Raw genomic sequence first — 18,537 nt, 5'->3', positions numbered from 1 at the left:
AAATTATTAACAATGTTTACTGGAAATTGTTCCTGTCCGGGGCAGAAACGGATCTCGGGAGAGGCGACTCATTTTGTAGGGGGGATCGTCCCAAAAATTTTACGGGGTAACAAATTTTCCTGCTTACAATGTCACTCCTAGATCCGCGCCTTAGCAAAGACAGACATCTTCAGCTGCAAATGAAGCTTAGGCGGACATCTTCAGTTGCTAATGAAGCGGAGCCAGTAGTAGAATTTGTAGAATATTTTGTCGTTTTACTCACTTACAGGGGATGAGTTGTGCCGAAGAGTGTGCGTAGCTTATTTGGTATTGCATGTGAAGTTAGTGCTGCCATCTGTAAATTGAAGTAGTTTTTATGATTGATTATTTCTACCGTTGTAGGGTCTGTTGCTCGTTGTGACGAGACTTTCTAATGGAGGGGTTCGCTCAACAAATTACTAAAATATTTTCCATCTATTGAATGTTTTTCTAGTCGAAGGAGAAAGAAATTATTCGATAAATCAACTGGAAGTGTCTCGGGCAGAGAATTGGTAGCGACTCTTTGAGCAATTAAACAACAAACTGAAATTTAATGTTCAAACAAGGCTCCCTCCTTGATCTCGATCGTAAAACTGCAGATTTGCAAAGCACATTCTCAGGTGTTGGAAATGGTTGATTGAGCTATTATGCAAATTTAAAGTGGCTGCTAATCTCCCCTGGAGAGGTGCCAAGTACTCCTGGAGTATTAACAAAGAGCTCAAAGCTCTTAAAGCTCGTCGAAAACGTGTTGTTTCAAATTCCACTCAATGAAGAACATAACGTGGAAAGGAGAAGAATGTAGAGCTCTCTATACATCCATCTACACCTGTACGTTCTTTTAAGAACGCAAGTGCGATGTCCAACGATATACAGCTCGTGTTAAATACCAATTGAGAAAATTTATCTCTTCAGGAAAAAGTTCAGTTAATTCCTTAATGTTCAGACGCCCATGTTAGTAGTTACGGAAATATGTTCCAGGGTTTTGAGTATGGGAAAAGTTTCAGTGCGTAGTTTGTGCAACATTCACTGGAATGTGTTCGTGCTTGCGGAAAGCAATTAGTCAGGTTGTTTCATATCACAATTTAATGCCGTTAACTTTGTTTCTTTGAAACCAAGCACAACTCGGGTCTATCTGGTGGTTGTTTCAAAGTACCTAGAAGCATTTACTTGAGTTTATTATACGTGAGATGAGAAAATTCAGTTAGTGTTAATGGAATGATCTGTATTTTATATACGCTATACTCTTTCTTTCTGTCTAGCAATTACTTTAGTTGCCTTCTTGGAGAGCGCTTGGAGGGAAATTAGGAAAATCTTAGGCCAATCAAGATTTCACATGCGAATTTTTTTGCCCTTTAATTTTCCCTTGACATTGACGATGATTGATTGAATTGATCATGATTTCTTATTTATCACAGACACCCCTTCAGTTTCACTTCCGACTTCGTGAACCACCTCCCAAGGAAGTTTGTGGCATTGTGTTATCAGCGACCTGTTTTGGCAAAACTGGATTTAAAGAGGGGGCCCTAGGACAAGGCTGAACACTTGTTTGCCGAGTTAGCAAACACAATTTTATTTAATTTTGGACTCCCAAAATTATGGGTAACTACGCAAGTGCTTCTTTTCCTCATGCAGAAATAGGGCACGGCATGTTACAATCTCTTACTAACCAAGGAAACGCTTTGAGTCTAGCGACACCCTCCCCTCCAGGGTACATGTGATACCTTGTTATAATCTCTTACTTGTCACATTCAACCTTTGAGTGCTGACTTTGCGGTGCCTCTCCGGGATACTTATACTATTGTGTTATTATCTCTTACTTGCCACGAGCAACCTTTGTCCCCTGCTGATTTTGCGTGCCCTCTATACTCCCCCAAAGGATAATTGTGATATCGTGCTATTATCTCTGATTTGTGTAAACAACCTTTAAATCCGATGCTGACTTTTTGGATCCCCTTCCAGGATAACTGTGATCAGATTATAATATCTTAGTTACTACAGGCAACCTTTAAGTCCTATGCTCTGAGTTCGCGGACCCCTTCCCAGGAACCTTGTGATACAGGTTATCTCTTACTTGCCACAGGCAACCTTCAAGTTCCAAGCTGGGTTCGCGGACGCCCCCCCCCCCCAGAATATTAGTAAGCCCCTGGGAAGTGCACACTGAGTACCGGTTAAGAACCGTTGCTCTAGAAGGGTGCCAAGGGCCCACGGGGGTCAGCATAGAGAGAGCGAGAGAGATCAAAGGTTAATACCAGCATGGATTTTCCAACTATTACTACATGTTACGCTTATCAAAAGCTATGAATTTTTTCACAGGGGTTGCAACAGCAATAATTGAATAAACTATAGATGAAAAAAAAATTTCCAACTATATTTACGAACGTCTCCATTCATTTATTTGGAAATTAGAGGGCGTCTCTAATGCATACACATACACCATCTATATTTCATTTTACGAATTTGAAGTCACCGAAATCGCTTCAAGTAATCAATTAACTTCTCCAATTTCATAATTATGCAATTTTCATTCGAAACTATTAATACGTTAAATTTTAAAATTAATTTTAAAAATGTAAAATTACCCTGTATTAAATTACCTAATGTTTCACAAGTATGTATTTTCTCTTGAAATCTGTTAAGTAACAACGCATAGTGAAATGTAGTTAATTTAATTTCTTTTATATATATATCTATCGTAATTAAATACAAACTAATTAATTTTTGAGGCTTCATCTCCGGTAATCAGCGAATCGAATAGCAAACAACTAATTGGAGAAAACTAAGTAACTAATTATCAATGTCAGGAAGAAGAAATTTCTCATCGAAACTATTTCGAACCTTAAGAACTTGATAACAAATGATCAGAAATTTTCAGTTAGTGGAAAAAGATAATTAATGTAAATCAAATCAACTGATAAATAGTTAATTTCCCGTTTCATTCGGATTTGCGTCTGTATCTTCAGGAAAAAAATTAATTGGATCCGGTATAGAAAATCAAAAATAGTTACAAAATATTTCAAAAATTCAGTTTTAGTGAACTTGATTATTTTAAACATGTAAAGTATACGCCGCTAGAATCGTCCGCTTAATAAGCGATAATCATGGATAATGTTATAATTTAGATATTATTATCGCTTCCGTGAAGTACGGAACAAGTAACCAACATTATAACACTGGAAAAAAATTCATTTGCAATTTGTTAGGACTCCGGTTTTCCCCTTTTTGCACATTTTGTAGCTAAGTTTGAGCCAGACACATTTTCACAGAAACATTCTCAGAAAACATTCCCGATATTTTAAGTGATAAAAAGAAGAATCTGGTGGGTTTATACTTGAAAAGTTATTAATTACTTTCTCGGTCGCCAACACTTTGGCTATCGATTCCCTTCCTTTTTCCCATTCCAAGAAATCGCGTGTCGCAAAATACAAAGCCCGAATACATTACAGTGGAACTTTCTGGAAAGATCTAATCTCGATTCTACTCGTCGGGAATCGAGAAGAAGAATCTTATCTACCGAAGATTAATTCAATAGAAAAGTGACTTTTAAATTTATTGAGATCGTGCTCATGCGTTATCGCGCACCTCGAGAGATTTCACAGGCGAAGACATTTTTAATCTCAATAATAAATTTGGAAACTTCCCGAAACTGAAAATTCGCTTTTATTCGATCAGAAAAGAATTTTTTTTTCTATTTTTTAATGCTCATAAATTACTAAGGGATTTTCGCTTCGGCAATGCAATAAATCAGTTTATTTATCAGTCTATAGTGAACAACATTGCGATTGGCGGACTGTAAAAATTTACTTTGGGGTATTGTCTGGATTTAACAGGTTCTTTTGATAACGAGATGAGTTGTGAATAAAATTAATTGCTGATAGCACAGAAAACCAGAAAAAATCGTTGAGGTAGATAGGCACAGTAATACGGAACATGGGATACGTAGGAGGCATACGGACCCCTTGATGTGTGTAGGTAAAAGACATGCAGAGCCCTATAATCTAATTGTTATAGTAAATTACATTAAAAAAAATTCAGAAAGTTCATACCGATAGAGGTTCATCAGGCTTTTCCATGCGGGGGGGGGGGGGGGGGTTCCATGGGCAAGATGGTGCCCATGGCAATCAAGCGAAGCAATTGTTGCTACCACCTCCGCTTTCACTTATACTCATCCTAAGAATTATACTGTAAGATAACGTTTTAATATTTGCGTGGCTTTTAGGAATGACACTCTCGGAAGGGAGATAGAAGTGACATTGCACACGCCTGTCAAGTACACGCAAAGGTTTCAAAGAATAAACCATGCATTTTAGACAAGAATTCTGCATCAAGAACGTTTGATGTGAGACTTATCCGAGAGGTTAAGGGGGGAATCCGCCATCTCTCCATGTCTCGTTAATTACATGACATATGTGGTATTGGAGCGTGTGACTTGTTCCTGATTAATTGAGGGATATGAAACCCACTAAGAGAGCTAATCGTTCTCTTTGGCACGTACGGGTATGTATGAGCGCGGCCTCCAGTACCGCGACGATTCTGCTCACTGAAATATTAATTATTCATTTTTCCCTCTCTGGATGGAGCTCATGGGCTCCGGCGGAAATTTATTAGAGTCGAATTTTTTTTTCGTTTTCACCTCCCCAGGATTCCATATCGAATGACGGGAACGAAATTCTATCACGCATATTCTGCCGTTGCTGCCAACGTCGACGTTCTTTTGTGCACCTGACATCTATCGTGGATCTCATTCTTTCCGGTCGTGGTCCCATGAATATGCCGAGACGTGACGGTATGTAATGGATCGTGATTTACGATCCAATACTCTCACTAAAGATCAAACCGATTCTTAAAAAGTTTAATCTAACAACCATAGACTAAATATATATACTATTATTTTTTCTATGCTAACAATAAACCGTAGATGTGCCCACTAAAAACTTTGGTTTCATGTCCCCTAAAGATGCTGTACCACGGAATGAACAATGGGGCATTTATTACATTCCCTGTGGTGATTGCCCTTGGGAAGCGGGGTGTGTCCGGACCCTTAATACATAATCTATTTTTTATAATAATAGTTAATACATAAATCTAAACTTTTATACGGTCCTCGGCTCATTTAAGTAACAATTCTTTCTGCGTTTGTTCAATACAGTTTTTTGTTATTTGGACATCTAGGATGATGTGCGACACTAGACTCATCAATTTTCTTTCTAGAGCCTTGATGACATAAATTTAGGATGGGGGGGGGGAATAAACAGGGGTGTTTCAAAACCTATCATGAACGCAGTTGCTTGATGCAGAAACCCTGAGACCCCTGAAGAATGTCCCACGCATTTCTTCGCTATCAAAATTTATAAAAAAGAAAATTGCGTTTCTTTGGAGTGAGAAAATGGCCAAAATTCTCCCCCCCCCCCATCCGTATGAATTCGTTCTCGAAGGCTAAACATTTTCGTTCGATATTTACAAAATGTGACACATCCATGAATTTAAAATACATAGGGAACAATAATGTAACGCGTAGACATGAATGTTTCGGCAGCACAAGTGTGTTTGGCCCCTACGGTTTTATAGAAAAATTTGATTTTTTTTGCTCCTTGTATATAAAATTGTTACGATGATGAAGATCGATGTTTTTTCGCACCTCTTTCCTGTCAGTTGCGTCACATGCCGAGTATATACGTCGTATACACACACACACACACGAGACACCACCACCACCACCCGCCCCCACCTCATGACAAGTGACCGGAAAACATGGGAACGGATCTTCGTCGAGTTTTCTGGAAATAAGAAATCTCAAGACGACAGTTGCGTATGACTGCGACGTGAAGAAGAAGACACCTACGTTGGCAGATTTATTTTTAGATTATTTTGAGAGATATTCCAAACATATTATATAAGGGGAATGGAAGATAAATATACGCAATGGATTTGTCAAAAAGGTTTCGTTTTGACAATTTTTTTCCCTAGGATTTGATAAACTTTGTTTTGTTGTGTGAACGTGAAACGATTTTATGATGAAACACAAAGAACGTTGTTTTATACACAGGGTGATCACCTAATTCCCATTTGCCGCATTTTACTGGCGAACCGTTGATTGTAGAGGCGTACTTCCAATTGGAGAAATTATCAAATTAACACGTAGAACTGAAATACGCCATTCATGTTGTACGGGACTGTATATTAATTGAGGTCTCAAAAAAAATCTTCATATACGGACACTTGAATTAGACACTCACACATCCAATTAGAAAGTTGTTTCCCTGTCTCTCCCCTGAAAAAAAAAAAATCCACGTTTCTAAGTAAAATATTTTGCCGAGAAATTCTAATTCATTCAAAACTTCACATAGTAAAAATTCACATGTCATCAGGTTTTTTGTTGAGCCATAATTACACAACGGAGAAGAAAACTTCAGTTAATAGGCAGGGCCTGGGACCGTTTAGTGCCAGAAAGAAGAATGTAATCTATCAGAGGCGGCTCGTGAACCTGAGTATGAAAGTACAATATTTTTTGAGCCCATTAATTGCAACGGGCGAGTAATTTTATCAAGCCTGGTATAAGTTAAGTCTGGACTATAAGTTGAGAAACACCACCCAATATTATGCAGTCGTTATAATGACCTTCTGGTGGCCATACTGATAATTATGTTCAATTGATATCATTAGAATTATCCAAAAAAGGTCAAGTTTGCGTGGTCAATGGTCAAATGATCAATGATATGGTCAAGGTACGTACAACAGTTTCCCCCATATTACAGTCATTGCAATGATCTACAGGTGGCTATACTGATCATTTATGTTCAATTGATATCATTGAAATTATCCATCAAAAACAAATTATATATAATTAAAGGCCGAAATCTTTCTGCATCAAAAATAAATGCCGAAACTATCAATTTACGCATTGGTGGCGGCCGCACACATACACGTATTATCATCTTTCAACTGTTTGTATTTTTTAGGGGCACGAAAACTCACGTATAACAGACAGAAATCGATTGTCAGTCCAACTTAATAAAATCCAACTCCGAACAAAGGCTGAATTCATAATGGCGTCTGGTCCATTTGCAGAGTGATTTCCTTTTTTTCTCTCTCAGAGTAATGGGGCGTTTAATCTTGCCTGGATGTCAGTTCGTATGACATGTTTCGATTCCTGTTGGATATCATGCGAATGGAAAAGGCGCAAACGAAATTAAAATCGCGTCTCGTGCACGGCAGTCAGCTGTTTTTCTCTTCTTGTCGGGTAAATGGGGAGAAATACATTCGATTACATTCTGTTATGAAATGCATTTGGGATATTTTTCAGCAATAAAAGTGAGGAAATGGGAAATTTTTCAATCATTTTGTCAATGAGTATTTAATGAAAAAACTCTGTGTGAGACCAGAAATGTCATTTTTGTTCTTAATTCTCTGGATTTGCTTCGTATTCTTAAATAATATCTGTAGTAGGGCCTTGGCTCAGCCAAAACCTTCGGGTCAAAAACCCGGGGTTTGATCCCTCAACAGCAGGGTGTTAGTTAAGTAAACATATTTCCTCGTTATTTTTCCATATTTCATTTCCTATCTACTTGGAAGGGAGTGGACATTGCACGCGTCATATGTGGTAGAATAATCATAATAGCATCGGTATTTGTGAATTAAAGATGCAAATGCAAAATGTTGTGAAAGATCGAATGTAGTAGTGAAATGCGCTGATCTAATGATAAATCTTAATCATAATACAAATACAGATGCCCGACGTGGAGGCCCGAACAAAAAGATGCCCATAACAAATATGGATGCCATATATTTCTAAAACACAGAAACACAATTAAAAATGCAATTGTAAAAACTAAAGACTATATATGCATGAAAAAGATATTATATAATGCCCATGAAAAATATTCATGGTTGTATTATTCTATGTATAGTTTCTCGAATTACACCCGAACATGGTCATCGTATTTGTTTTTAAATTGTAATTTGACCAGTGGCACCAAATTGCTGCTCGCGAGATGTTGATGGTGCTCCCTGGTGTAGGATGCAGATTTTTTTTTTGCTTTAAGAAAATAAAATACCGAGAAACTTTCGAAGAGAATTATCATATCCGGCGGTGGCCGAGGCAACGCCTTGTATACCAGAAAGCCTCCTCGCGAACTTCGACGTCACTGGGATGGTCAATTTCACCTGTAGCCATTGGATATAGCGGTCCGACGCATGCGAAATCTAAGTTTTTTTTTGCAGTAATCCAATGACGAAAGGAGAATTGGACGACTTGTGTGACGTCACGAGTTTCGCGCGAAGGCTTTCTGCTATAGAAGGCGTTGGCCAAGGTAAGTAACTCGTGTTTTATTTTCTATGATACTTAAATTCTATAAGCTAAATTGTTTTTTTTGTTTTTTTGTTTTTCGATAGACAACGACCGAGTGAGCACCGTATATGCTGAGCTCGATCCCCTAACTATTTGATTCCAATGCCAGTTGTCGTTACAAGAGTCGTCCGTAGAAGTCACGGTTTCGAAACTAACTGCAGCTTTCACTGAACTTCCTATTGAGTCTCGTATCTGACGTCTGAAAAACAGGGTGAGTAGAAAAGTCGAAAGAAGTCTCCTTTCAAGACAGATTTTTAGCATGAAATGTATTGAATATATAGGATGACTATGTGACTTGTATTTTACGTGAAATTCCCGTATTTTCTCGTATATTTGTCCGTCCCAACTTTGCTTATTTAATTGTCCCGGTGCTTCCCGTTTTCTTTTAACAAAGTTAATTTGAATTTGTAATCTTCACTAAACCCGTGGATGAAGATAATTTTAGCAAGTTAAGCCTATCCAGTAAGTCCTATGACATTTTACGACTATACATGAAAATTTTCATCGCACTAATTTATCACGTAAATGGCTTTTCCGTGAAAGCGTTGCAACTCATTTCGATTTGCACCTGCCTTTTATTTCCCACCACTGGCTGTTTCCCCGATTTTAACGGTAATTAGCTACTCTTATGACGGCAATTGATGTTTCGTATTTTTCTCGGTGATATATATGGTCAGCCTTTAAAATAAAAGTCCAAATTGTTTTTGTAGTGACCATATTTCCTTGAGAAGTAATATGGAAATATTGGTATTCTCTAGGGTGACCATACGCTCCGTATTTCCCGGGACAATCCCGGTAATTCTGTTTATCTGGCTGCCCCCGACTTTTTTTGCAAGAATGTCCCGATTTTTTACGTATTTTTAAAGAAGCCAACTCGACTTTTTATTCTTCTAATCAACAAATAAAATCGTCTTCCTAACTCAGAAATTATACTACGACAATTAATTATACTACGACTTAATTACGGCTACAAATAGGAATGTTCATCTCATATATTTGTCATGTTTTTGTTTTATTTTAATTCACTGCAATAAAGCGATGCGTCATTTCCCGCGATTCGCGACTTCACTGTGATTAGTACGAGTTGGCGCTCGCGCGCGCGCGCGTGATTCTGCTTACTTTTGGCACCATTTTTAGCGATGAATAGCAATGTCCCGTATTTCGAACCCCGGTTTCCTGTATTTTTCTCCAGCAAATATGATCAGCCTAGTATTACCCAAACACGGGAAAACACTCTGTATCACCAAAAAATGCCACTATAGGTAAGGAAATTTGCAAACTATCGTTGATATCACTGAAAAATTGCCAACGGTGGGGGAAATGAAGCACTACAGCAAATTGCAGTGGATTGAAATGAAATACACGAAATAAAACGTTTACAAACACGAAAAATATGTGAGATGAATATTCTCATTTATACTCGTAATTATCATAATATAATTAAGAGTTGGGAGAGATAATTATATTCCTTCATTTCAGTAAGAAATGAAAATTAAACTTGGGCGTCGTTGGAAATACGTGAAAACACGGCAATGTCCAAGGAAATTCCGGACGTATGGTAACCGTAAATTTCCTGCGGAATGTCACGGAAATCGCTGGATTTATACGAGTTTAAGGAAGGAAAGGTTACATAGAAAACTAATTTTCGAGAAATCGGTTACATAAAATAAAATCACAACTTTCCATTTGATAATTTTTTTCACACACCACATTCATTTCATGCAATTTAAGGAGAAACACTGTTCGGATATTTATTGGATTAAATATTACAAAATGATTTTTCTCTCTCTCTCATCATCGTCTTAATACAAAAAGTGTTACCTAAATTCTGAAAATTGCATTGAAAAATTAGGGGAGGGAAACGGATTTGGTTGAGAAGTAATTCATTTTAATTTCATGGCATCAGCAGAATGCTGATGCAATGGGTTTTATGAAAGGGGTTTGCAATTCCCCTTTTTATTTTTCATGCCAAGTGTTGCAAAATACAAATTTAATTAAGCATCGAATTTTCTTGAAGATCTAATCCGAATATATTCGTTAGGAACTGGAATTGAAAAAAATTATATTTACGGAGGATTAATTCAATATATAATAAATACCTTTGAATTTACTGAATTGTTTTCAGGAGAGCTTTAATCCAGTGGTTTTCAACATGGGGCCATATGACCCCCCTTGTGGTCGTGAGATATTTTAAGAAGGCCACGGATGAAAATCAGATGGAAAGGGGAGCCACGACTAGTGAGAAAGGGGCCACAGAGGGCTGTGGAGAAATAATGATCTCAAGTGAAATATGTTAGGAAAAATCTGACTACTTTCATAATCCAGCAGAGCAATCCATAGAACTATGGTCATGCTTACCTATCGGCCGATGTGAGCATGACCCGGGGCCTCGTATCGTGGCCTGCACGATGATGATTTTCGAATGTAAGTTTGTAAATATGTAAGTTGTTACTTCCAGCTGAGCATTGGGGGGCCTCCCGAGAGCATCTCTTTGTTCAAGGACCCATGATATTGAGACGGCCATGCATAAAAACCCCTCGCAAGAAGCAGGGGTGGATCTAGAGCTCGCTGTTGGGAGGGGTGATTTTACAAATTGTTGTGAATAAAGGTGACCATTTCTCATCTTCCCCCAACTTGTATTATGATAATTACGAGTGTAAATAAGAATATTTACCTCATATATTTGTAATGTTTTTAAAAGTTCTATTTCGTGAATATCACTTTAATCCACTGTTTAGTGCTTCCAGTGCCTTCCAAATTGGAAAATTTCAATCTGAAAATAACCCAGACTTGCTTTCAGTCAAACTCACAGAGTATAAAACTTAATTCTGAATTATTATACAAACTATGCTTGCGAGTATCTACTCTTTGTACTACTCTACGGATGAAATTTTTGTCGGGGGACATTCGCCCTAAATGATGACGTATGAGTGAACTTCTAAACCATCTTTAATTAATTGCCAGAGGTGTGACTAATCGTTGGAGAGAGGGAGAGACCTTCTCTCTGAAGATTTGCTCTTACTTTAGAAACTAATCCACAGGGTGGATCCAATATCATTCCTCAGGAATGTCATTGGCCTACTCCTAGGGATTGCGTGGATCATCAATCTCCGTTTCACCGCAATTAGTTAAGCATTGCCATTGGAGACACGGAGAGAGAATATTCTCCCAGAGAGAGGAATCCCATGATATCTGTGCTGCTCCAACTCTTTATCATTTCATTCCCAAACATTTCATATGAGCTTTGGTACCATCAACTAGTGCTACTACTTAACCTTACATGCACTTCGTACACATTCCTCTGCTGAATTTCTAACGAGCCGGTACATGCCGGAATCTGCGTGAGTTTTATGTGTCGTCTCCAGCAACATAAATACGTTAAAGTTCTGCTTGTTTCGTATTCTTGCTTATGCTGCTATTTGTCTTCCATATTTTGAAGTCAAGATGCTAAATGTTTAAATTTAAATTTTATGTGACGAATACAGTTTTAAGGTCTGCCTGCTCTCCGCGATCATCAACTACCTCTAAAACTATGTAACCGAACAGGAAAAACTGGATTTATTGTTTTGTTTAGTAATTACTTCTAATAAATCACCAGTAATGTTCACTGCCACCTGTGAGGCTAAACAAATTCAGCCACCCTTTTCCCATTCTAGTCTACTTTTCTTGACCACTCATTCCACCAATTTGCCGCCCTGGGACATAGCGCCGAGTGGTGCAGTGGGTAAGATGATGCCACTGTGCTTTCACGTGGGCATTGCACTGGACTCTGATCGTGAGGAGCCAGGTTCCAACCCCGTTGTCGCGCAGCTGAAGTTGGTTATTTGCGGTTTTCCAACTTCGAACTTTTTCATTAAAGAAAAGAAAGTCTCTCCACAGAGAGCAGGCAGACCTACAACACGATACTCACATCACATCAAAATTCAAGCATTTACCATCTTTGTTTCAAAATAAGGAGGGCAGATGGTAGCAAGACGCAATTCTCACAACAAAAATACGTTAGGAGCACACATACACTCAGACCACACATTCCGGCATGTACCAATTCGTTACAAATCCCGTAGAGTAATGTGTACGAGATGCATGTACGGAAAAGTAGTGGTACTTTCAGATACAAATGCAAACACAAAGGCCGCAAGAGGAAAATTGTTCAACGAGGTAACTGAAAAAATATGACCATAAAAATATTGATGTCAAATATAGCAAAACTATAGCAACCCAAAATTAGAGAATATTTACGAAATAAAAAACTGATATTTAATAATATATAATGCACTGCTCGCAAGAAAAGATTATGGTTGTCTTATCCAAGGTCGTAGCGGGGGGGGGGGAATTGGGGGGTCTGGTCCCCCCCTCCCGGAATGTGAGAAAATGACAAAAAAAGGGAAAAAGATGGCCACATCTATTGTTCTGTCACTTCTGTCCCCCCCCCCCCCTGAACAAAATTTCTGGCTACAGGCCTGGTCTTATCTAAGTATTGATAGCTTCTAGATTCATCGCACTATGTCTATCGTATTTCTTCTTAAGCATGCCAATTATGTTACAATTCACGATCACGGAGGTAAGCATTTCCATTTATTCACAACCCTATTCGAGAAAAATAGTTTCGCCAGCTGGTTTTCGCCAATAGTTTTAGCTGGTTAATTTTGCCAACCTTTTCCCTGATTTGACAACAATATTTCTTTCGGATTAATCAAATCACTGATATTATCACAAATTTATGGTAAAATTTCATGTGGCACTGAATCATGTTTGTTGAAATTCACCCTCTACATGATGAGCATTCAGCTAGGCGTAGGCGCATGGTCAATAGGAACGAATTCATTCGATTTGATTTGCTCCGAGCTCAAGGTAAACGCCTCTTCACCCTCGAAATCGTTACTAATTACTTCTAATAAATCACCAGTGATGTCCAGAAAATAGGAATGCCAATCATCGTGTTTATACATACTATTTCAGGCAATAAGACTGCCATAGAGCATCTCCCCACCCACGGAGTAAACATAGAATGAAACGACATCGACCTGTTTACAGTTTACATACCTCGTCTCATTGTGGTGGGGATCCGGAGGTTCCTCTGGATTCAGTTGAAAGGATGATTGACGGCAAGGGAAATTTGCGGTCCATCCGTCAATCCCAGGAAACAATCACCGGGCCACTGTCACCGATTTCGGGAAACGTGCTTGCCGCCAGAATTCCGTTTTGCTCTGCATTCGGACGTTTCTGTATCCCTTTTCAACGTAACTGACAACGAGCAATTAACTAGAGTCGTGGATATATATATCCTTTAGTAGAGAGACGTATAATAATAAAGGACAAGAAACACCTGATATATAGTCTGTATGCCTAATTGGAAAGTCCGTTCTACTGTAAAGAGCCTAGTAATTCTGCAATGCAACCTGCTGGTGAGGAAGACTAATAAGCACTCTAATCAGCATGATTTTAGGTTTTCTGTAAAGCCGGGTCCATACCCGTAGTGCAAAAACCGGTTTAGAGGCATAGGTAGCCAGCACTGCGCTGGTGATTTTAATGATCGGTTTTCCGTACCTAACGCCCCAAAACCGGTTTTTGAGCTGCAGGTGTTGACCCAGCTTTATGCAAGCATAAATCTTGAAAATACAGGATACTTGAAATACAGGAATTTCCATAAATTTGTAAATAGTTCAAAAATTCGTGAATATTGAAGGAATTGGTACTGAGTGCGGCTTGTAAAAAAAAAACCGTTATTCTCACGAAAGGGCTTTTTGCTCGGAAGTAAATCAGATTATTGAACCTAAACCTTTTTCTGTGTCCGAAACGTTCGTAAATCTTTAGCCGGAGATTCGTGGCTAGTGTAAAACAATTTCACCAACAGTGCTTTATTCGCCAAGGTCAAAATCACAATGATATGATGTAAGTGTCAGGCCAACTAGACACGGACATGTTAAATTGAAATTAAACAATACGTGATGAAAAACACTTGAGAGAACCACACACGTTCCCACGTAAACATTCCAAGAGGAACCTCTAACGAACGTATAGAGAGCACGTAGGAAAGAAGGCAAACCTCCCACGGAGGCTCAGAGCACCCCATTAGGTGCAGAAACCCAACGCATTGTCCCATCGCATCCGCCACAAAGCCCACCCGAAAAGTAATGATGAAAAACACTGATGTATTGCTTGCCGCAATGCAATATCGTTTTTAATCGAATTCTTAGCATTAAAAATTGCATTTTAAATCATCATACAGGGTGGTAACTATCGACCGCCCAATAATTTGACCTATAATTAATCAGTTATAACTCTTTAAAAATTGATTACGTCACTTCACAATCTTGCCAACGTACACAAAACATATAACTTGGTGATTTTGGAATAGATAACCATCGTATAACCAACCCGAAAGAAACACAGAAAACCAGTTGTTTTTCCTCTCTTGTGTGTTTGCAAGTGTGGTTGCGCTCTTTTTTCAAATTTTAGCGTGGTTGTTATTACGATTTTCTGGCATTGCAGTTTTTGAATTTATCCGTGATATTAGAGAAAAAATACTCACACATACACAACAACGCACACACACAAACACATCCCAAAAATGTTGAAATTTTGCAGAAATGTTTACTCGTCATGTGTGTTAGTAAAATTAACCTGAGATTTAAATATTAACCTCCCCCCCCCATGGGAAGTATTTTAAAAAAATATTGAATATATTCAAATTTTTTAAATTAATTTCATATCAATAGTTAGTCAACTATCAATAGATAGTCAAACATGCAACAATTCGTGAGAAAATGAGTGATAATCACGAGGCACATCTGCGGTTTAGCGGTATTAGCAAATGTTATTCACAAATGCGAATGATTTTCTACCAAATAAAATAATGTATCTAGTAATGGGGTTTTTTTTTCTGTAATTGATATTATGCTTGAAAGACGATCTGTTCAAGCCACAAAATACTTAAACGATCTTGACTAGATGAGAAGAAATTTCCTCCATCCGATCTATTGATGAGGGAAAATCCGGCAGATTTTTTTCTCTTCTCGATCTTATCTCCTGAGATGATGGAAATCAAATTAAGAGTTCAATTAATGCAATTAAAAAAAACTTCGTTTACTCCTCTCTTTATTTTTCCCCCCGACCTCGTTACATTAGTTGTTATTTTTCTCTTCCTTTCTTTCTTCTATCCTTTGGAGTCTTCTCATATTGAATTTAAGGGATGGGTGTACCAATCCCATTAAGGAGAAATTCCAATTTGATACCATAAGAAACAATCTCATTCAATTTCTCCGCCCTAAGGGTTAAAAAATAAGAAAGAAGATCAAAGTAAGAAATAAGAGATAAATATTTTTTCTCGTTTCATTTATTTTCATTTTTAATTTTTATTTTGGCTCCTCACAAGTATATGAAAACAAATAGTTTCGATGATCCTTTAGTCGGTAAGTCGTCAAGTACAGTATTTGATATCAGAATAGATTCAGCACCGATGACCTCACTGAAGTAGAAAAGATACACAGGATGCTCCTAAGTACCTTGTTCGTTGATGGTCGAATGTATTGGTCGAGATTCGTGAGCACCATTTCTTCACTGAAGCAGGAAAGATGCACAAGGTGTGCCTAGTACTCTGTTAGTTGATGTTGAATTGTTTTGAGCAGGACTCAAAGTTCTCGCTGACGCAGGAAAGATGCTCGTCGACGAAAGTAACGTCTAGTACTCTGCTAGTTGATGTCGAAATGTATTGAGCAGGATTTGTGAGCACCAAGGTCCTCACTGAAGCAGGAAAGATGTACAGGGTGAGCCCAGTATTCTGCCACTTCATGTCGGAATGTATCGAGATAGGCCCAGGTATATTGATGTACCAGGATCTGCTGGTAAACATCAATTAGCAGAGCACTAAGCGCACCCTTTGCATTTTTCTTGCTTCAGTGAAGGCCTCGGTACTCACGAATCCTGCTAATAGAGTTCTAGGTGAGATCCCGGTGCATCTTCCCTACTTTCAGTGAAGACCACGGTGCTCACGAAGCGTACTCAATATATCCCGGCATCATCTAGCAGGGTAAGCTACAAGATGCACCCTGTGCACCTTTTCAGCTTCAGTGAGGACTTCAGCGCTCACGAGGCCCGCTCACGAACGCCGACGTCCTTCCTCACTGATGCAGAAAAGATGCACAGTGCGCTCCAGAAGACCATGGGTCATTCAAAAAATAAATATTCATCAACAAACTGTCGAGTGTCTAACCCTCTATGGTCCCGGACATATATACAGGGCAAATGCATAATAATAAAAAAAAACTATTTTTTACCAATTTCTTTTCTAAATTTCTTTGGTGTTTTACAAAGTGTAAGTTTTAGTGTTATCTCAATACAAAATGCATTTTAATGATGAATTTCCCCTCATAAAAATATAAAAAAAAATATGAAAACAGAAGCCTTCGAAATTTTTTGTCTCTCCCCCCCCCCCCCCGAATTCGTTAAGAGGCCACATTATCATTTGTGACCCACGAGTTAGTTTAAACCTTCGAGAATGGCTGGGCATATACTAGCCGTAATACCCAGCGCTGTATCCGGGTTTCTTCAATTACTGGAAGGATTGAAAAAGTGGCAAAAACCATTATAAAGGAATAAACTGTTATACGTAATACTGGCATCGTTAAACAAGTGAAACCATTGTATAGACATATACTCGTCTGAAACGCATTGCTAGGGAATCTCAGAAACTAGAGTAAACATTCCGGAAGTGATTGTTGGGGCTCAGAAACCCTTGTTGTCCGACAGTTTTTCGCCCATTTTGAGAATTTTCCCAACTCTGACGAACTTTTATAGTAGCCTATCGTTCAATCCAGGCCCTGTTTGGTATTACTGGGAGGATTGGAAAAGTCACAAAACCATTACAAAGGAACAAACTATTACACATAATACGGGCAGCATTAAAGAAGTGACAAACCATTATGAATGTCTGAAACGCATTGCTACGAAACCACAGTAACCAAAGTGAACATTCCAAAAATGATTGTTGAGGCTCAGGAACCATTGTTTCCCGACAGTTTTTGCCCATTTGTGCAGTTCTGACGAACTTTTAAAATAGCACATCGTTCAAGTCGGGTCCCGTTTGGCATATATGCAAAATTTGATGACGATCGATGAAAATTGTAGATTCGTATGGGGAACATACACAGATAGAAAAACAATTTATACATATATATATATAGATTATTATTATTTTATGTTATCATTCCAGGTAATAACCACAAAAAAGGTCTCTCTCTCTCATAATGAAGCCTCTTGTAGTTATGCTGATCGCAATGACCGCCCTCCTCGGCCAAACTAAGTCAGCACCGGCTTTCGCATCGCGCGAAATTATCGTCCATGACCATCACAAACATCCAGAAGACTACGAGTACGACCATCCACATCATCATCATCAGCAGCACCATCACCACCACGACTACGAATACGTCCCGCCGCATCATCATCACCACCACGCTGACTATGACTACCACCACCACTACCATCATGATGAGCCGACTCCTCACCATCACGGAGAAGCATCTCCGCACCATCACCACGAACATCCTCATTATCATCATACCCGTATTATATATGACTGACGGTGATCACGGTGATCGTTTATGATAATAAGTAATATATAATGTTCGAGATTTTTTTATTGGAACGGATATTTCCGTTCGATACGGAACTTTTTGGAGCTTTAATAAAATAATACGATATATATACACATTGCGTGTGTCTCATTTATGTACTTTGAAGTTGAAAACAATACCAAACCCAATCACCATTTATTTATTTACTGAACCTGAAGAACCAGATGTATCTATGCTCCCATCATTCCCTGGAAATGCGTGGGAGGCCTGCGTACTCCTAGAAATGAGTAGGGGCTTTGCATGCTCCTAGAAATGTGTGGAACGCTTGCGTACTCCTAGAAATTCATAGTAGCTTTCGTAACACTAGAAATGCATGGGGGAGGGGTGCTTGTGTACCACTAGAAATAACTATGAGGCTTGCATATACGAGGTGAATACGAGGCTTGTTTGTGCGTATTCGTAGAAATGAGCATGCTCATAGATATATGTTTACTTCTAGAAATATGTTTACTTCTAGAAATATGTTTACTTCTAGAAATATGTTTACTTCTAGAAATATGTTTACTTCTAGAAATGCGTGGAAGATTTGCTCACCCCTAG

General features: G+C 38.5%; 1 protein-coding gene across 1 annotated transcript in view; it reads left to right on the top strand.

The window, feature by feature from the left end:
• The window catches only part of LOC149079830 (uncharacterized), a 69,673-nt gene extending 51,606 nt beyond the window's left edge, over positions 1-18,067 (top strand). Inside the window, exons 2-3 of the mRNA XM_089240321.1 lie at positions 8,407-8,573; positions 17,574-18,067. Of these exons, the coding sequence (XP_089096447.1) occupies positions 17,608-17,943 (336 nt within the window). The 5' untranslated portion in view covers positions 8,407-8,573; positions 17,574-17,607 and the 3' untranslated portion in view covers positions 17,944-18,067. The remainder of the gene's footprint in view (positions 1-8,406; positions 8,574-17,573) is intronic.
• The last annotated feature ends 470 nt before the right edge of the window (positions 18,068-18,537 follow it).

This window comes from Pholcus phalangioides, unplaced genomic scaffold, assembly GCF_987345545.1.
Source record: "Pholcus phalangioides strain wild (caught in Gottingen) unplaced genomic scaffold, Ppha-v1.0 ptg000012l_1, whole genome shotgun sequence".
Lineage (NCBI taxonomy): Eukaryota > Metazoa > Arthropoda > Arachnida > Araneae > Pholcidae > Pholcus > Pholcus phalangioides.
This window is presented reverse-complemented; position numbering and strand designations above follow the sequence as displayed.